The sequence below is a fragment of the Pezoporus flaviventris genome, unplaced genomic scaffold (assembly GCF_033815535.1).
Source record: "Pezoporus flaviventris isolate CSIRO_AGI_PZ_B2104156 unplaced genomic scaffold, CSIRO_AGI_Pfla_v1 ptg000078l, whole genome shotgun sequence".
Classification (NCBI taxonomy): Eukaryota; Metazoa; Chordata; class Aves; order Psittaciformes; family Psittacidae; genus Pezoporus; species Pezoporus flaviventris.
In genome coordinates this window covers 14,977,439-14,998,501 of record NW_026892626.1, presented here as the reverse complement: position 1 = coordinate 14,998,501, position 21,063 = coordinate 14,977,439, and the positions used below count along the sequence as shown (strand labels likewise).

Sequence of the window (21,063 nt, the reverse complement as noted above, 5' to 3'; positions counted from 1 at the left end):
GCTTTACACCCCACATTCCTTCCCTTTACTTTCACTAAAGTCTTTCCTGTTCTTATCTCACTTCTGTTCCTCAGTTAATTCTGTTGAGTTCCCCTTTCTTTAACATTCTTTCTCTTTTTCTGTTCCCTTTTTGTATTTCATTTGCCCTTGACCTCACTGTTTTTCATCCCCAAGTCTTGGCTTTCTCCTCTTTAGTGTTTTGTGTCCAGCTCTCATTGTTCACCTCTCTCAATTCTCATTTACCTTCACATATAATTTAATAATGGCAGTTCTAGCAAGTTCTGAAATCTGGGAATCAGATTCTTAAACAATATGGGAAAACAGAATAATATTGTTCTAATCACCTGTATGGACACTGGCATCTGAAGGGACAAACCTCTCTCCATTTACCCTAGAGGGAACCTAAGCTGTGAGTAGTGGCTAGAAACCAATCTTTAGAGGGCATTCCCAGGTGGAAGTATAAAACGGTGGCATGAAGTTTTAGCCAGACCATTTTCCATTCTCTAGAGGGTATCTAGATTCCTGATTCCTAATTCAAACTGGTGAAATGAACCCAGCCTCTCAATGTCTTCTTCTAGCAGTTGTGCTTAGACACTGAGTTACTGAAGGAGCTAGGAGCATTTTCACTGTGTGTAGAAAATAGTGACACACAGTAAACTGAGTCTTGCCAAAACAGGATTTAAGCTATCAGTAGAGCAGGATTTTTCCATTTTCTTTGTTTATTATGGGTAATATATGTTCTACAAGCAAACCTGATTGGATGTTGCATGTTTGAGGTAGCACAGCCTGCTGTCGGTTTGCTATTGAGGCAAAGTTAGTCATTTCCTTCCTGTGTGATAGTAAGAGCTCTTGAAGTTCTAAAGCTGGCAGATTTGAGGAAGACATAGGCTTCGCTAGATGGAGTGCAAAGTGGGAAAGCATAGATCTCAGCCATTTATAGGTTACAAGGTTCTAATAAGTATTACTTGCATCGGTTACGGTCCTTTGCAGCAATATTTAATTGGGCAAAACAATGTTTTTAATGTGGAAATAGGTTTTTCCTCCAGAAAGAGCTTGGTATTTTACAGAATTTCATGTGGACTTTCAAAAGCAGACAAAAGCTGAAGGGAATAAGTATGGAATTCAGTGCAAGGGTTTTTCAGCTCTAAGTAATATTATCCTGCAGTCTTGAAAAGCTTGTGTCTCTGTTGCATACAGCGTTTTCTGGTTTAGATGCTACTAAGCAAACTATTGAGAGGGCCAATTAATAGTAGTAGTGATTGATCCATTCTTTATGTATGCCTTACACATTCCTTTTTCCTGAGATGGAGTTTTAGATGGATCTGTTGATAGGAGAGTAAATAAAGGCAAAGAAGGGATAACTGGAGAGAGTTCCTATAGTATTAATTCCTCCGTCTGCTTCTGTTAGCACAGCAATAGGGACTAGAGGCAAATCTCTGATTTACTTTGTTGCGTTCTCTTTTTTTCCTAGGGCAGGATACTGAATAAGAGTAACAGGATGGAATTCTTCATTTCTCTTTCTCTCACTTGGTTGGTGAATTAATAGTTATGAAAATGAGAGGAATTTTCTTTCCCTCTTCTGCTTGTAGAAGCAAGATGAATATGCCTCCAGAGCTCTTTGAACCAGTTAGGGAGTTTGGTTTGATTACCTCTGTCTCTTTTCTTCTCTGAAAACAGGAGTAGTATTTATGACTATGGCTCTCATCTGCCTTTACTGAAGCCCTACCTTTACCTCACTGAAGCCTTGCAAATCTGTTTGTGTTTTGGGGCATTATGTAGGTTGTGTGTAACAGGAAAATTGATTCAATGGAATTGAACAGAATACATCTGTGCAAAAATAATCCCATTTTGTATTTAAAGCTTCTTGCTCTTCTATTACTTTGGTATCTCTTACTCTATATTTTTCCTTTATACTTTATTGAAACCGTGGCATTTAGTAAGCTGGTTGAATCTTTCATATAAAGAGGGAGTTCTGATATACACAGAACGGTTCTTTCATGTACAGCCACTGTGACCTAAACCAGTAACACAGCTCAGTCTGTTCAACAGTGCTGCTGGCCTCAAAATATTCTAAAGCCTGTAAAATCTGAAGCAAATAGACTGCACTAATAATAAATGCTTTTCTAGGGTCTTTCCATCTTGATGGTTCCAAATGCTTTGCAGTCACGAAGTAATGAGTCCTGCCTTGTCATAAAAATGCTTCTAACTAGCCTTGTCTTCAGATGGGGACACCGAGGAAGAAAGAACGCATATAAAGTGCAAATTCTTAAAGCCAGATGAAGACACTGTCTCCTCTCCTTTGGGAGTCCAGATTTAGCAACTATATGGAAAAAACCTGCAAGTATAGGCAAGCAAACTCAGTCATCTTTAATCAATGTTTAAGTCTTTTAAAAGTAGTTTTCAGTGCTATAGAACATCCAGCAGTGCAGCCAACATAATGGGAAACAGCTGGTATGCAGCATTTCAGAAAGCCAGGACTACAAACAGAGCTCTCTTGTCCTTAAGCAAAGGAACAGCATTTCCTTATCACACGTTAAACTGTGACTTTCCTCTAAAATTAAAGATCTCTCTAAATCCCTTTGTGCTTTGGCAATTCTCTGATATTGCAAATCTGCACATATCCATACAAGCAGCTTTTGAGAAAATCACCCTGTTGTACGTTATCATGCGAGGTGCTATAAGAACTTGAGGGAAAAAGAGTATTGCCCCGTGAAGTCTAGAGATATGCATAGAAAGAGGATGTAAGACAATACCCTCAAAATGGTGAGGATAATTATATACATAGTGCTATCTTCATCTTTATTTCTGCTTTATTATCACCCTTTCAAGTGTGATAATTGGTACATAATCCTTTCCTGGTTTATAAACACATATGCAGTATTTAAGATAAACTCTGTTCTTATTAGCTTACAGTTTGCACACACATTTTGTGTGTTGCGGTTTCTTTTTATACACTGCCAGTCTGCGAACACCTGTGACAAATGCAGAAGTCCAAAGCATTAAAAACAGACCACCTCTTCCAAAATACACTTCCTCCTGCTTTTCGGTACGAAGACAATACTCTTTTTTTCCTGTTTCACAAAGGCGATACCAAGAAATCAGAAACCCTAGCTGAAGCCTGCCTTCACCATCTCTTACACGGTAACTTCTCAGTATAGACAGGCTGACAAGCGTTCAGAGCAAGGGGGTGCAAATAATTAAGCAGCTGAAGGGTTAATTTCTGCACCGTCATGAAATGAATCACAAAACCTGAAGCTTTATCTGTGACCCGATGATGAGCACTTGTTAGAACCCCTGGTTCTGAAGCCTGCAGGCTTTATTCCCTTGATCAGTGAAGTGTCACTGACATATGAAAGTGTGGAGCCTGAGAACAGAGAACAGCTTTAACTGCAAGGTGATTTGTGCAGTTGAAAAGTACACCAAAAAAATCTAGCAAACACACAGAAAGATTCATCTATGTGTTACTACCAAGAGGGGGATAGAGTCCCTGAGAGAGAAAAGGAGATGAGGGGAGTAGAGTGTTTCTTTTAATGCAAAATGGGATTCTCTCTTTTATTTGCCTGCATCTACAGAGACCTTTGAAATAGATGGAACTCGCTGAGATTATTACTGGATTAGGCTCTCCTGCAGTTAAAAGCTATTTTGTATACGAACTACTGAAAGGAGCAGTAGGAGAGCAATTTATTAACTGCTGTGGCAATTCTTATTTCTTCTTGGTTAATACCTGTTGAAGTCAGGCCAAATCTGTGACTTCGCACCTGTGATTTGTAATGGATGCCATAGTGTTTCTAGGACATATCACAACTTCTCAGTGTGTTAGGTTACAACTCGCAGTGCTGGAAGAAGAAACTAGATAATTTTAATCATTGTAATAAAGACCAGATTAAGTGATTACACATTTGAAAACACTAAATCTGTCATGTTTCATTTTGTAAGTGAAAACAGCTTTTCTGCAATGGCGTCACAGGAAGGAAGGACAGAAACAGGGATTACGGTCTTTTAAATACTGCTGCTGAAAGTCTCTTAAAATGAGAGCCACTAATACAATACCTTTATTGGTTTCCCACTGAGTTTCAGCTGGCACGTCTGGTTTTTGAGCTGCACACCAACGTTTCGACCCATCACAAGCATTTTATTTCCTATTCAACATTATATTAAATACTAAATCAAAGAAATCCTTGCTCACTAAGGAGGATGCTGTACTAATATCAGCTGTTGGCTCTGGAATAGTTCCACAAGACAGTGGAGTTACTTGGAAGTTATACTCTTAGTCTGTTCCGAAGGGCTTGCTCCTGATAATAGACTGTGTTTGACAGGACTTTGCTACCAGAAAATTCTTAGCCACTCATGCACTGTACTTACTACTTTCCCATTAAACACTATGTCTCCAAAATAACAGTATGGATGTATTATGCCCATACATGAGGGACTATCTGATAAAGGTGTTTTTAATGTCAGGTAAAAAAAAACCTGTATCCATGTCAGGAATTACGCTGATGAGTGAACTCTTTGTTGAATCATTTAATGGAGAAATGCCTTACTAATGTCCTGAGGGGATTGCTGACAGTGTGTAATAATTGCTGGTTCAGTGCAGCAGATTACAAGATAGCTTGCATTTTATGGAACTCAGGTAAGTGCTTCTTTTGCACATCTGTGAGCTTCCTGGTGCGCTCCTCAAAATTAAAGGGCCTGCAACACACCTTCCTTTAGATGCAATAGATAGCTGTGGCTGTAAGGTGACTGCAGGACTGGGTGACCCTCTGCTTTACTGCCTTCTACTCCCAAAAGTTCAGCTTCTCCAGTGATGTAGTGTTTGTTAAATTCATCTTTGAAGTGAAATACAGTTATCTCCAGAGTAAGGGGTGGAGAGTAAGGTTCATGAGAATATATCTGTACTGCAGATGAAGCTATTTCACCTTTACCATTCCTCCCACTGCTACCTATTTTATAGAGCTGTTTCTATTTGTTTAGCTTTATACTGTTCGTTAGGGCAGTGTCATTTTTACCACATGTGAATACTGGTATTCAGTAAGAATTTCATCCGGTTTGTGAGGAGTTTGCAAGAACAGAGTTTTGCCTATAACTGTAGCCATGTCCCTATCATTCTGGACCCCATTGAGCAGACTTGGTCTTATTTGCCCTTTTGAGGGCTGTTGTTGATGCATTTCTGTATGACTATTCTGTGTATCATTATGATAGAGCACTGACAAACACATTATGTAGCAGATTAGCACTTTGGGCTTTAGTTTTCAGAATGAGGAGTTAATCCCCCATGGATATACAGATTAATAGCTGGTTTTGCCTGGGGATGTTCAGTGTAACTCGGGCTGCTTTGCAGTTCCTAAAGTTGGAAGCTGAGGAATTTATGCCACAATGGAGAGAACTCTTTTGGTCAAAGGAAACGGGCATGTTGCTTTTAAGGTCTTTAGTTACTGATTAGCAGCAAAGTCTCATAAAGCACATTCTTCCTATGCCATGGTCTCTGATGGGGTAAAATACCTCTTGAAATAGAAGCTTATCTTCCTTGTGCCGCCTGGATCACAAAAGCCTGGGGAAGCTGGAATGCAGAAATAAGACTTGTTTTTTCAATAGTTAACATTTACTATAAAATTAAGAAGGAAAGATTTTCCTTACGAAGGAAAGGTTTCTTTACTCTTATCTTTAGGGTGAGTTTTCTCACCTCACTGTTGCCTGCCTTGTAACCTTCTCTAATGAGGTGGTTACAAATTAGAAGGCGGCAGGAAATTGCTTAGCAAGCACTCAGAAATCATGTGATAATATTTGCATGAGTCAAGAACGTTTTCAGACTTGAGTGGTACAAAACTTACTCATGCAGAGAAAGGCAAGGTCCGAACTCGCAGGTTACTTGCATTCATACCCACGCGTTGGGCAATGCATACACCTTGCAGAAGGCAGAGATACATAAGTGCTTACTTATGAGTCAACTATTCACGTGGTGCAGTCGTTTACGTGTGTTGGTTCATCACAAATATGCAGGTAAAAAAACAGGTTCAGGTCAGTACAGCTGAAAGGAACAACAGAGGTGAGGATGAAAGCCTTAGCTGCCTACAGGCAAGTATTTGTCTTTGCTCTGAGCTCTGTATGTTCGTACCCTGTCTTGCACTGCACCGTGTCCTTTGCCAGTGCTTCTCTTATGAAGAGGGATTCTCTGGCTTGTAGAGAACTTCATGGAGTTAGCTGAGCTACAGATTCATCACTAGAGAGCAATATGCAATAGTTCACAGACTCAAGATAGCACTTCTCTGAACTGTCACTTTCCAGATGAGCTGTGGACAGGCTGCACTTGAGTTCATCCTATGTGACATGGGAGCACAAAAAGAAAGGATACAGGGTAGAAGCTGTCCTGCTTGCTGTTTATTTGCCAGTTGTTTCCCTTGTTAAGGAGGAGAGCCAGAGATGGATGACTGCCTGGAGACACTGAAAGATGAAGAGGAAGCTTTGTGGGAGAATGTAGAATGCAACCGGCACATGCTGAGCCGCTACATCAATCCAGCCAAGCTGACCCCCTACTTACGGCAGTGCAAAGTCATTGATGAGCAAGATGAGGATGAAGTGCTTAACTCACTTATGCTGCCCTCCAAAATCAACCGAGCAGGTAATTGTTTTGTGAATGGCTACATCTGCATCCTGATCTGAACCATATTCTTTTGCTAAGTCCAGAGGGAGCCTGTATTCAGTTGCAGATCATCAAATGGAAAACCTGTGTCTCATTTACAGGAGATTTAATGTAAAGAGGGGGGATCTGCTGCTGCTATTTTGATAACAATGACTCCTTGCAGTGCTGTGCAGGCTGGAGCTCATGGGGTTCATATTCCCATCAAAGCCTTGGCAAATGTGTCAGCACAGGCAGCAGCCATTCCAGGAGTGGGTTTTCAGCTGTCTTGCCATGCCTCATGATTTGTCACTGAAGGGTCTGCTGTCCCAGCATTCCAGCACTGCCTGGGAAAGGCTGCACTGAGAGACCGAGTTGCCCACACTCCTTCAGCATAACAATCAGCACAAGCATAATGAATACGTGGCATTGCTTTATGAGTTCAGATGGACTCAATTAATCAGGCAGAGTTTTCACAGCACATTGCAGTGGCAGAGAGGAACCTTAAGCAGATCTGACATCAGGAGTACTGTACTTGCTTATGCTGCTCCTCATGCTGCTAGGTCACCTCTCTGCTCTCTCTACTTAGGCCGACTGCTCGACATTCTCCACACCAAGGGCCAAAGGGGCTATGTAGTTTTCCTGGAGAGCCTGGAGTTTTATTATCCTGAACTCTACAAACTGGTGACAGGGAAAGAACCTACACGGAGATTTTCCACCATTGTTGGTGAGTAGAATCGATCCCGAAGGAGCTTATTGAATAAGGAATGTCTTGGAGACTGGCTTTAATTTTTCAGGCAAGAAATGGAAATAAAAGCTAATTTTACAGTAGCATTTTGCAGTTTTTCAGTCCCCTTCAATACAAAATGTGCTAGCCACAGGTAATGTGTTAAGAAAGGAACATCTGAATGAAGTTGAAGAGCTTCAAATTGAATACTAGGCATTGCAAGAAATCTCAAGAGAAGAACATTGGAACAGTGAACTGAATTACACTGGTGACCTACAGATGTGCAGCAAATTTGAAGCATCCAGATTAATGGTACTGGTACAGATTTGTTTGTCGAAGTTTATGTCATTTCCAAAGGCTTGTTAGCTCAACGGGAACAAGACAAATGCAAAGGGTTCATATTCTATCCAGACAAGCTGTATGTGTGTATACTGTAATTCTGGTAAGAGTGTACTGTGTAATACTTGTGCTGGTGCCAGTTAGATACACAAATGTGTATTTGTGTGTATTTGGAACCTCTGTACATATTCTGGGACATTTATTTCTTACTCAGTTCTTCTAATCCTACTTAAAGTTACTTCAGTAGACACTGAAAAGCTGTTCAAACATTTTCAGTGGAGGAGGGACATGAAGGCCTTACCCACTTCCTAATGAATGAGATCATTAAGCTTCAGCAGCAAGTGAAGACAAAAGATGTGCAGCGCTGTGAACTGTTGGCCAAGTCTCGCCAGTTGGAGGATGAGCGAAAGCAGCTCAAACTGAACAAGATAGAGCTGCTGACCTTCCAGGAGAGATACAACAAGATGAAGGAGGAGAGGAACAACTACAATGATGAGCTGGTCAAGGTGAAAGATGAGAACTACAATCTGGCCATGAGGTATGCCCAGCTGAGTGACGAGAAGAGCATGGCTGTGATAAGGAGCCGAGACCTCCAGTTAGAGGTGAGAGAAATGCTCTGAGCTGCTTTAATCAGGAGCAGCAGTGGAGGATGCTGGCGGCAACCAGCAAAATGAGACCTTCTCTGACAGCAGCAAGGTGTAGAGCTCTCATGTTCTTTGCTTAACCAGATAATTAGAGGTATTGCTGTACAGAAATGCCAGCTGCAGTGATGTGTATTAATGGCAGATAATTTACATACTTGGAATAGATTAACAAAACATAAGTAAAACCAAAAGGTTAAAAACATAACTTTAGCTTTTCAGGCTCAATAATGTCTTGGGGCAGTTACCCAGGTTTGCACTACAGCTGCTGGGGGTTTATTCAGAAAGGCTCATGTAGAGCATTGGAACAGCTTGAGGCCAGTTAGGAAATACAGAGCAATGCTTCAAGTGCCCTAAAATTCATGCTTGTGTGTGTGTTGCAGATGAGATGGAGTAAACAACTGCCCACAGTGGATCTGGACACTGGGGTTTATTTCTGTACCCATAGTATCAGTCATTTTGCCCCACTTCGTCACAGTCCTTTGCTCACTCTCCCAGTTCAGTGCTGCCTTCTCTTGGGCTCAACATCCCTTCCCATGGGGAGTGGAATGGTTGGGTTGAAAATCGTGTCAGTTCATGCTGTGCAGCAGCTCACAGTCAGCACCCACAGACATTACAGGCCAAGGTCCCTGGGCACCCCTGGCCTTTATTCTGTGCATCTCTGATCTCCAGGGTACTCCTCCACTTTCAAATCTTTCCTCCACTCATGATCATCAACACCTTCTTCCCAGGTCCCCTTCTGTCTGAAGTTACTTTTGGGGGGTGAACCCCTCTTTCCTATCCAGAACTCAAAGCCCCTGTTTTTCCCAATCCAAATCGTTTATATGCAAAAGCACATTGTGTGGTCAGTCTCCCAAGCGTTAATCTATTTCATATCTCTACTTATTGGAGGATTTGGGATGTGCACTCTTTTTTAATCCAGATGTTTTAAACATTTACAACCAGCCCATACCAGTTATAGCTAGCTAATAGCAGGCTTCTGCTTGAGTTCAGCACTTCAGTTGTGGGCATTCACCCCCACACACATACACCAATTTTCTGCTGCTCCCTATCAGCATTCACGTATTAAGCTATTTCTTCCACCTATGTTTTCACCTGGAAACAAGGTGTTTTCAGAGCGGTAAATATCAGAGCTAGGAATGACTCCCTTCCTCTTTTCACTGCTCTCTGGCTGCTCTAGATTGACCAGCTGAAGCATCGCTTGAACAAGGTGGAAGAGGAATGCAAGCTGGAGAGGAACCAGTCTTTGAAGCTGAAAAATGATATTGAAAACCGACCCAAAAAGGAACAGGTTTTGGAGCTGGAGCGGGAAAATGAGATGATGAAGACTAAAATCCAGGAGCTACAGTCCATCATTCAGGTATAAAAGCAGATTGGTATGTTTAAAATTCCGGCCACATCAGCATACCCTTCCTGCTTACCCAGTGATTCAGCAGGCTTCAACCACTCCTTGCCTGCAGGCACCTCCACACTTTCCTTCTGTACTGTCTTATTGTACCCTTCATCTGCTCTCCTGCCTTGCTGTCTGCCCTTCCGAAGTTAGTGTCTGGAGGAGACAGAGAAGAAGCAGGTGGTGACAGCTCCCACCTAAGGGACAAGGATTTGAGTATACAACAGGGAAACTGGTGACTATTTCAAGAGCAAGTGGCATGGTCTCTCCTCACTTCAAACTCAACACATACTCTTGTTACAGCACTAGGGAGCATTGGGTGAAATCTCTACCTGCAAAGCTGCAATAAGCAGAAGTGCAAAGTCTGGATAAACAGCAGGTTCTTCTATAGCTCCCAGCTGTCCATAATACTCCTTGTACATACATGAGGAGTTCTGCTGAAAAAACAAAGTTGTCATCTCATAAATCAAGCTGTACATGAGAGATTGGCTCTTTCAAGGTGCAGAGTGCAGCTTTTTAAGTTCTGAGCATTCAGCTCCCTGTTTTAGCCCTGTTGTGGTTCTTTGTACTGCTCTGTCACTGTGTTAAATAGCCTGACAGTGGCTCTGTGCGCCCTGCTTTAGGTTATTGTCATATCTGTGCTAAAATGTCTTAAGGAAGCAGAGGGTAATAAAGGTTTTGTACTTGAGTGGTCTCTAGTTACTGGAATGCCTTGTACAACACTGCTGTTACCTGCACAGGGTTCTTAACTAACCTTTCTTTGGGCAGATAGGGAAAAAGGATCATATGCAGCAAATTTAGCACTGTGTTACTTGGTGAAGAGCTTAGCCAAATATTGGGAGATATGGAAGAGTGCTCAGCACTTTGCTGGCAAAGGTTTGTTTCATTTTAAAATAACACTTGGAAATGATCAATACAATGCATTTCAGAAATGGCTGTAGCCTCCAGCAGTGCCTAACAATTCCTATTTCTAACACAAATCCAATTCAAAGACTGAAAAAGAGAGTAGTGTAGAAGGTTCTGGAAGTTCTGGTCCATGTAGAATCTCTTATATTAATTGAAATGGTCTTACAGCACCTAAAGAAACAGGTAAATAATCATGAAGTAGCTAAAACCAGGACTGAAGTTGAAGTTATAGTTGAAGATGTCCCTGCTCCTTGCAGGGGGTTTGGACTAGGTGACCGTCAAAGGTCCCTTACAACCCAAACTATTCTATGATTCTATGTAATTTTCCTAAGTGAAAGCACAAATCAGCAAAGGCAGTTTGGTTTAGAAATACTTGGGTGTACTTTAGGAATATTGTATAACTAAAATGTCACTGAAATTCCCAACTTACTGTCGGTATTTTAAAAACAAATATGCGTATTACTTGCGTTTTATGCCTTTTCCATCTTCCATTGATGCTTAATTTTGGAAGTCAATTTCTTTGCTGCTCTGGTAATCTTGTTAATACTAAATCTGAAAGAAAATATATTGCAGGACACTACAGAAAATGAAGCAGTGGTACAAGCTACTCCAGGAAGCTTAATATTCTCTGAGCACAGCCCTGCAAAGCCTACGCGTGCTCTCCAAATCCCCCTGAACGTTTTCTTAGGCCCTGCTCTTTGGCAAAGGGTGATTTTTGTGCTCAGTGAGAGCTGATTAATAAAGAAGAGTTTTGAATGCAGGGCTTGGAGTGAAGAATTGTCACTGCATCCAAAATGGATCAAATTATAGCCAGTACAATAAACCAGTTCCTTCATCAGACTGTTCTGACAGCAAGACAACCTTTATTCATCTTTTCTGACACCATTGTAAAACATGAACAAATGTCCACCTCTTCTCCTGCTTTCCCATTGCCATACCAGGTGCATTTTCTATTCTTCTTGCTTGTTACTGTCCTTGTTACTTTTCTCCCTGTGATCCTGTGTTCTCTTTCCCTGGTCTGCCTGTTAAAAAACATCTTTCCTCAGGCTGACAAGCGGAGTCTGCCAGATTCAGACAAGGCCATTCTGGATATTCTGGAACACGACCGTAAGGAGGCACTGGAAGATCGTCATGAGTTGGTCAACAAGATCTTTAATCTCCAAGAAGAGATTCGTCATGTGGAAGACTTGAGAGACAAGGTGAGGAATGGAAGGATAGAATGATGGAATATCTCAGGCTAGTGCCCAAAAGACCTCTGAGAGCAATGGAAGTTAACAGTGTGTCATTTCCAGTATCTTGAAGAGAAAGAAGATTTGGAGTTAAAGTGTTCAACACTAGGAAAAGACTGTGAGATGTACAAGCACCGTATGAACACTGTGATGATACAGCTAGAAGAGGTGGAAAAGGAACGAGACCAGGTATCTAACAGTTAAAGTGGGGAAGATCAGTAGCAAAAGCCTGTACCTCATGTGTCACTTTGGGGAACTGTGGGTTATTGGACCCAAAATACCATTAAAAATCAGCAGTTACAAGAAATTGCTACTTGTTGGAATTTGCATTACAGTAATTAACCATAGGATAATACCGAGTTGTTTCCACTGTGTAGCATTTGGCAAGCAGGGCCAAGATCTTAACAGCAGCTACTGCAGGCTTTATATTATAGTGTCAAGTCATCTGGTTTGCACTCTGGAGCATTTTGCCACCACCCAAGAGGGAGCTGGAAAGGAACCACCCTCATCATTGTGCTTTTTAATGGGACTACTGTGGCACATCCTGGTCCTAACTGCTGTGTGAAGTGGTGAATGGTTACCAGGTCTCAAGTCCCTGTTCCAAACACCTTTGCGAACAAAATCAACAGGAGAAGGTATCTGGTGCTCAGGTGCGTAAGAGGTTTCTTCTCTCCACTGCAGGCATTCCGCTCGCGTGATGAGGCTCAGACACAGTATTCCCATTGTTTGATTGAAAAAGATAAATACAGGAAGCAGATTCGAGAGCTGGAGGAGAGAAATGATGAACTCCGAATTGAGGTGGTTCGGAAAGAAGCTTGTATTGTTAACCTGGAGTGCAAGCTCCGACGGCTCTCCAAGGATAATAACTTTCTCGACCAGGTAGGGATGAGGCAGACAGATATGAGTTCTTTATTCAAGACTTGCTTTTAAAAGCATTCTGGTGGGGAAGGGAGAGGGGACTTCTTTAATTCCCTCCATGAGTTACTTGAACAAAATAACCTCCTTCGACTAAATGTCAGTGGTGTGAGTTATTCAATACAAATGGGGTTCAAATTTGTGTCATGCATCTGGAATTCCAAAGTCTGGAATTCCATAACTTGATTATAAGTGGGAGGGAAAGAAATGCATAAAGACAATTTCTACACTGGGGTAGAAACTACAAATACTTTTGAGGAATGCACCCCAGTGAACAGAAATCCCCACAAATGGCAATCTGGGTTACTGACTTGGGTCTGGAACATCAGCTCCTGATGCACTGGAGTCAGAGGATGTTCAATCAGATTACTCTAAAAGGGAGGTCATGAGGAGTTGTACCAAAACATGGTCTCAAAAGTAAAGTGTTTCCTTCTGATCTTCAGAGTTTACCACGGAATCTACCCATCACCATTATCTCCCAGACCTTTGGGACTCCTAGCCCAAAAGCCAATGGTCAGGAAGCAGATGACTCCTCCACTTCTGAAGAGTCTCCAGAAGACAACAAATTCTTCTTGCCTGATCAAGCTCGACTCAAGAGAAGACTGAATCTAAAGGGAATCCAGGTTTGTCTTAACATAAGGTGTAATGATACAGTGCAGGGACTGTTAGAAGTAAGAGACATAATACATGTTGCCGTCATGCCTCTGAAAGTGTGTTATAAAGACAAGAATAGACCTGTATATGACAGTGAGCTGTCAGGTTTTGCCCTGTGGTGATTTGCATCTTGAGGAGTAGATACAGTCAGGCTTCATAGACCATTTTCTGCCCCTTCTCCCCATTTTGTGCATTCTCCTTGCTCCTGCTGCTCATTCACATTCCTGGAGCGTTGTCAATATATTGATTCTTTGCCTCCTTAACAGTAGAGGAAGAAAAAAATGACATAATGCCTGAAGTCCAGCACACAAGTATCTGAAGGTAGATAAAGAAGCATGGGTGGGAAAGCTCACATCAGCTGGAAGGACTAATAGAAATGGACACAATCTAGAGCAAAATTATCTGCCTAATTTAGAGTTGAATTATAGCAATTTCCTCTCGCTTAAGATTAAGGGATAGCATGAGTTAGGTCCGCCATTTCCTCGACCAGCTGCATTTGTACAGCTATTACCTGATGCTATATTCATGAACTGTAAAAAAAATACAGTCTAATATTTGGAGGATTGAGGTTCTCTTTCCTTTCCTCTGCATTTGATTCCTCCCTGCCCTTCGTAACTTTCCTGAGCTCTGGCTGTCGTTATTACTTATGGCAGTAGAGCTGCAGTTTTCACATTACACGCTCCAAAAGGATGCCTGTTGTGTTAACAGGTGCCTGAAAGCAGTCCCAAGGCACCCACTTCACCTTTTGTCTCTTTGTTCCCTCAGCAGAATCTGGATATTGCAGTGTATTTGGGCCAGGCTTTTAAAGGTAGTTCGGTCACTAACTCTTGTTCAGTGCAGCGGCATCTAGATACCAAATTGTCTTCTAAATTTTGGGTCCTGTGTAAAGGATGGGAAATATTTTGCAGCAGAACAGTTAAAAATGGGAGTGAAAATATCTGTGGCAAATATTCTGCCTTTATGCTTATTTTTGTCCTCTTTCTTTTAGATAAATCCAAGAGCTAAATCCCCTGTCAGCATGAACAAAACATCAGAGTTTCAAGGTCAGAAAGAGCATCCATGTCCTTATTCCTTTTCTGTTGCTTTGTCTCATTCACTTAATCTCATTAAGTTGTTTTAACAAACACTTCTTAACTAAGTCCAAGTGAGTGAAATAGACAGTTTCTGTCACAGTTAAAAATGTCGTTATTTAAAGTAGTCAAGTGTTCTACCTGGATGTCCTCTGCATCCAAACGTACCTCCACAGACGCACAATGTTATATCCCATAGACTACCTAAACTTTCTGTTTACTCAGTTTTCCATTTAGTTTACAGAAACTGTAGTCCCCTGTACTGGAAGTCATTATATTATTGTCTTTTTGCTGTTGGGGAAATCCTTCAAACTCAAAAGACCCTCTTTTAGTGATCATCTAATAATTCCTTTGTCCTTTGGCAAAAGGGAATGACTTTGAAATGTAAAGCACTGCAGAGGTTAGAGGAAGTGGGTGACCCACCCATCAGCCAGCTGCCAAGTTACCAGATCTTTTGCTGTATACTCATGTTTGTGCTACTCCCAATTCCTCTTATTTATGTAATACTGTTCTCAAACCAAACACCATCTGAGGCAGCACTTCCTTTATTTGTTATGTGCAGCAGCATGCTCGCTGGTGTACAGAATATGATGGGAAACTGCTGCAAGATATTGCATGCTAAACAGTACTGTTGGTATCGGGTAATGTGCAACATCAGTATAAATTAGAGGTGCAGAGGAAGGGCAGGAGGCCACAAAGACATTCACACTGTCACACTGAGGCTGCTGAGGGATCTCAAGCTTCTCAGTCCCTGTTGTAATTCTTCTGCTGTAAAAAAAAGCATAATTCAGTGAGCCAACCTTATTGCAGACTGCCAGATGCAGATGATGAAGTTATACATTAAAAAGTCCTTCTGTAATTTGTCAAATGGTATTCATAGATCTGATAAAACCATACAGGATGGAATTGAAAGAAAAAGTGAGAGGCTGTGCAGAGTGGGGTCTATTTCTGTTCTTTGTTGGGAAGCCAATGAGGAAGTAAAGGCAGCCACAGCTACAGGGCACAGTGTGCTTGCTGGAGCCCCTGTCCAGTAGTACAAGGAGGGGGAAACAAGATAAGGTGAAGTAGAAAGATAACCCAAGTGTTGTTGCAAATCTGTGAGAGTCTGTACTGAAATTGATCTGAGAGCATTTTATCTGTATTTCTCTCTATTGGTGAGCACAGCAGTCAGAGCTCAGGATGAAGATGGGGCTGATGCCAGCAATGGCCGCACGGACACGAGTTCCTCTGTTTCCATCAGTAACTCCATCAGCAGCTGTGAAGTCAGCAAGATTGTAAGGAGCCTTCAGATGCCCTTTGCCTGTCTATGACTGCCTCTCTTCATGTGGTTCGCTGCTTTCACAGCCCAGTATTAGCACTTCACTAGCATCCCAGCTGTGATCACATTCAAGGCCCTTGTCAGAGGCTCCCTTAATCCTTTTACCAGCATTTTGTTCGAACCATGTTATTAGCCTTTTCCCAAATCCCACAATTGGTTTATGTTTATTTAAAGATATTTGAAAGGTATTTATGACCTCTCGCTGTCTCCTCATGGCATTTCACATTTACTGTTAAAAGGAAGAGATTTTCTTTAAAAGCTCCTTTGAAATTTGTTTAAGAAACATTTCAGGGTGGGTTTTTTTTAGTTCTCTAATGCTTTTCCTGTCTATAAGTAACAGTGAGTGAGAAAAGGGGTGCACATCACAGCTGGAAATTTCTGCATACTATAGCCAAATCATTTCTTCCCTGCTTGCTGTATCCCCATAATCTCCCAAGGTAGTTATTCCATTATACGTATGTGAGCACTAACACAGCAGGACAAGCAGACAGACAGAGTGCTCTTGCAGAGTGTTAATAACAAAGAACAAAACATCTTTCTAGAGGACCGTGAAAAATGCTGCCCCAGGAAATTAAAATTATACCCAAGAATAGCCAGGAAAAAACTCCCTGCAACTTGTAATGAGATTAGTTTGCTTAGGAATATTCTCTGGAATATCTGTTGGACGTTTAGATGACTTATACTACCTTTCCTCTAGTTTTCAGGAAGTTTAGTTTCCAGTGTACTAGACTAATAATTTAATGTATGGAGATCTATATTTTTCTTCCTCATTCCTACTATTTATATATATATATAAGTATGCTATAAGTATACGTGCGTTCAGCTTTTCATCTGCTTCCTCCTCTATGTCAGCTGTGCAACATAGACCATAGCTCAAGGGTAGAATGAAAATTACTTGATAAATCAGCCAGCCATGGGGTCATAAAAGAAAATACTGTACATATTGCTAAAATAAGGGAATATATGACTAGGAATACTCTTGTATGTATCATTCTGTGCATCAAGAATCAATTTTTCTTACTGTTGTGTGTGCTTTACCATGCAGAGTACCACTTGCAAGCTAGCAGGCTAATGCTGATGTAGGTTAGAAATTATAGCACTTTTAAGACACATAAGCTTTCTGTTGCTTTCTCTTTTTAAAGCAAACCCTGAGGAATCGCAATGACAGTATCATGTCTACGACTCCTGAGCCTCCGGGAAATGATTCAATAGTCCGACGTGTCAAAGAGGACACCCCTCACTGCAGGTAGGTGACCATGCTGGTGAAATACACCTGGAACCTGTTGTCACAAGCAGGAGGTTAAAAAGAGCTGTAGAACATAGAATCATAGAATGGTTTGGTTGAAAAGAACCTTCAAGATTATCCAGTTTCAACCCCCTGCCACAGGCAGGGACACCTTTCAATAGACCAGGTTGCCCAAGGCTCTGTCCAACTTGTCCTTGAACAGAGATGGGGCATATCCATGTGTCTGTCTCTAGCTAGAAAGCTGTTACTAGGCAGCAGGACTAACTTGCTAGACTTCTCAAGGATGCTGTCCTTCATCCTTCATTTTGTCCAAACCACTCAGGAGTTCTGATGGTTCATCTGGGGTGAATGACATGGTGATACCGCTGCTACACTGAGTTTTTTAACAGTACTGAAACGACAGTCACAAATGCTATTGGAGAATGTGCTCTACTGTGTAGACTGATACGACTTCACTTTTTGCTTCTCAGCCCCATGCTGCCCATGTCTGTGTCCCTGTCCTTTCTCCTTCACTCACAGCCCTTCCTTCTACTCTGTAAGCTGCCAAAATAGAGCAGAGCTGCTTGAATTTCTGTATGGAATGGATGGGGGGAAGTGGAGGAGGGAGGTGGGTTTTGTCAGGCCCAGTGCTCTGTATCTCAGCATAGCAATGAAGAGAGAGACATGCACTGCCCTCTGCTTCACCTCCTGCTGTAGCTTCCACTTCTGATCGTGCCATGGCCCCATGGACTTCCCCTCTGAGGGAAATCAGATCAGCAGGCAAATGGGAAATTAGTGGCAGGAAGGAGAGACCTTGCCTGCCTCACAGTTCTCTACATGGCACTGACCCCTTTCCTGAAAGGTTTAGAGCAGTGCAATACTTGGACACACTCTTTTGGTGTCAGTAGCATCAGGGTTTGTATCAGAAATATCAGAAGACACAAATACGTTCCCTGAAGGTCCCAAGCAGAAGGAGAAAAGAACAAAGCCCAGGCAAACCAATGTAGAAGAAAGCAGTACATGTGGAGGGTTTGGATCTTTATTAGATCAATTTTTTTGGATCTAATCTTTATTAGAACTTGATTTAGATTTCTAATCCTTTTCAAAACAAATTCACCTCTGGCAGACTGCCACTTTTGCCTTTCTTTCTCTGTGTAAAGCTTTGCAAGACAGCTTTCCACTGAGGGCTTCCTCAGCTAGTTCTCCCACATCATTTTCTACCCTGCCAAGGGAGTTTATACTCATCTCCCTTAGCTTTTCCTCTGTTGTCCTCCAAGGCCCTTTTTTAAGTGTGTTGTGTTAATTCAAGTTGGAGAAAAAGGGTTGTTTTCTTAATGGATGTTTCATGTGCTTAACTTGAAAAGCCGTTGGCATGCCTAAACACTGAAATATCTGCAGTGTATAACAGACAGCAGTAAAGATTACATGGATACTATTCATCTTGTGGGCTTATTTCACTGCAGCTTTGACTGTGTCCTGTTCTGTGTGTTAAGACATTGGAAGACTGAATATTTTCCTCATATTATACTCTGTGCCACTGGCATATGAAAGAAGGAGCTATCCAAGAGCAGGGTCTCAATGTGGCCTTACTTTGCTGAGCTAATAATCACTAAAGTCAAGTATTTCAAGAGGATGCCCTGAAGTTCACTGTAGTTTATAAGTTTATATTAACCTGCTGAGGCTTTTTAACTTGTTTGTGAAGATAAGCCAAAATAATTGCTATTTACATGTCATAGTGCAGGTTTCACAGTCCATCTGATCTTAATTTGTGTGGAAAAAGTGAGATTGAGATCATAATGTAATGTAGGGAAAGGTATATTATTTCCCTGCTTAGGCATGGTATAAAAATAGACGATTCTCCCCAGACTGGCTGCAGAAATTCACCCTTCACCTGAAGCCAACTATGAGAAATATCAGCTCCACAGGAGACCTACAAATCATTCTAAATGGGAAAAACAAGCTGTTATTTAAACAGCTTTGCAACCAAAGGATGTGCTTTAATGAAGTCCTAGTGAGTCAGACAGCTCACTCACTTGGCTGGACATCCCCAATACCCCCTTAAGAGCAACATATTGGTGGATTTTAACTGTTTAAGGTCAACCAATCCAGTTACCCTTAACAGGAAAGGTGGTGTCAGTGGGAACTGGACTGGGATCAGAGCTGTGGCATGAGAGTTTCTGTATGAAAGCCTGCCATTCTGTTACTGTAGTTATCCGAGTAACCATGCAAGGTGCCATTAAGCTGTTATAAAATGCTTCAAGTACTTGAAATCCAGCAGGTAAATTACTCCTTTACTACTGCACATCAGACACTTGCCTTACGTTTGCTCTGTCCATCAGTGAGCTGCTGACATTTTTGATCTCTCATGGACAAAAAACCCCGCTGCAGTAGATATACAGCAGACACATTGCAACCATTCATCTCAGTGCTGAAGCAGGTGTGCTATAAGTCACACATATGAACCCATCAGTCAGTAGCTTCATTTTGACTTCAGCAAAATCTTCATTTCCTCAGTGCTGTTAGCAATTCTTCCTTCTGGACCTTCTTGCTGCTTTACGTTTTCCATGTTGGCAACACATACTGTGTCTTCCTGCCACCTTCCTGCATCTTCCCTGGGCTCACAAATAGGTTACTGGCTTGTTTTTTGCAGCTGCACTGTTTTCTGGTGCAGCACCTCCAACATTCTTCTTTACCACAGTAAAAGTTTCTCCTTTAGAACTTCATGAAATCTCTTGAAGCTGGAATGTGAACCGCTTTCTCTCTTCCATTGTAGAACAGAATCATAGAATAGTTAGGGTTGGAAAGGACCTTAAGAGCATCCAGTTCCAACCCCCCTGCCATGGGCAGGGACACCTCACACTAAACCATGGCACCCAAGGCTCTGGCCAACCTGGCCTTGAACACCACCAGGGATGGAGCATTCACAACATCCCTGGGCAGCCCATTCCAGTGCCTCACCACCCTTACAGTAAAGAATTTCTTCCTTATATCCAATCTAAACTCCCCCTGCTTAAGTTTAAACCTGTTACCCCTTGTCCTATCACTACAGCCCCTAATGAATAGTCCCTCCCCAGCATCCCTATAGGCCCCCTTCAGACACTGTAAGGCTGCTATGAGGTCTCCACGCAGGCTTCTCTTCTCCAGGCTGAACAGCCCCACCTTCCTCAGCCTATCTTCATACAGGAGGTGCTCCAGCCCCCTGATCATCCTCATGGCCCTTCTCTGGACTTGTTCCAACAGTTCCATGTCCTTTTTATGCTGAGGACACCAGAACTGCACACAATACTCCAGGTGAGGTCTCATGAGAGCAGAGTAGAGGGGCAGGATCACCTCCTTCGACCTGCTGTCACGATCCTTTTCATGCAGCCCAGGATACAGTTGGCTTTCTGGGCTTCAAGCGCACACTGAAGCCGGCTCATGTTCAGTTTATCATCAACCAACACCCCCATGCTTTGTTTTAATTCCAGCCTGGTTGAAGAGGACAATGACAGCTTTGGATATGATGCTTTGGAGCTGGATGGTAAGCAAAATGATATATAAAGTTTGACTGAGGGATCTATGTGATTAGCTCACCACCTACAGATACTGTCAGATAATTAACTTCTGGTCTAATTAAGATGGGACACATAGTCTGAGACAAAAATCAAGTCATAGAGTTGTAAAAAGAAAACAAAGGATCAGCTGGTGGTAAGAATGAAAAAGCACTTATTCCTGAAGAACCAAGTGGGAGAAGGAATTTCCTCCTACAGCCTTGGCTGGGATCAATCAAACATTCATTTTCCCCTTTTCCATCGTTGTCACTCTAGGATTCATTTTCATTCTTGTTACTCTTTTCAGATGACAGTCATGACAGGCAGTCACATGGAGCTCCTTCAGTGCACTCTTCCTCCTCTTCTCATCAGTCAGAAGGCCTGGATGCCTACGAGCTTGAGCATGTCAACTCCATATTTAGAAAGTTCTCTCTGGAAAGGTATTTGAGATGCCAGTTTTACCTACTTTAGGCAAAGACTATGGGGAAAAGCTGCTATGGTAGATA

General features: G+C 42.0%; 1 protein-coding gene across 3 annotated transcripts in view; it reads left to right on the top strand.

The window, feature by feature from the left end:
- CARD11 (caspase recruitment domain family member 11) overlaps window positions 1–21,063 on the top strand; it is a 61,865-nt gene that overhangs the window by 29,620 nt on the left and 11,182 nt on the right. For all 3 annotated transcript variants that reach the window (XM_061474190.1, XM_061474191.1, XM_061474189.1), the window contains exons 2-14: window positions 6,404–6,616; window positions 7,203–7,340; window positions 7,956–8,281; window positions 9,501–9,680; window positions 11,663–11,815; window positions 11,909–12,034; window positions 12,527–12,724; window positions 13,204–13,383; window positions 14,403–14,457; window positions 15,649–15,758; window positions 16,945–17,048; window positions 20,495–20,547; window positions 20,865–20,997. In XM_061474190.1, coding sequence (XP_061330174.1) covers window positions 6,404–6,616; window positions 7,203–7,340; window positions 7,956–8,281; window positions 9,501–9,680; window positions 11,663–11,815; window positions 11,909–12,034; window positions 12,527–12,724; window positions 13,204–13,383; window positions 14,403–14,457; window positions 15,649–15,758; window positions 16,945–17,048; window positions 20,495–20,547; window positions 20,865–20,997 — 1,969 coding nt within the window. The remainder of the gene's footprint in view (window positions 1–6,403; window positions 6,617–7,202; window positions 7,341–7,955; window positions 8,282–9,500; window positions 9,681–11,662; window positions 11,816–11,908; window positions 12,035–12,526; window positions 12,725–13,203; window positions 13,384–14,402; window positions 14,458–15,648; window positions 15,759–16,944; window positions 17,049–20,494; window positions 20,548–20,864; window positions 20,998–21,063) is intronic.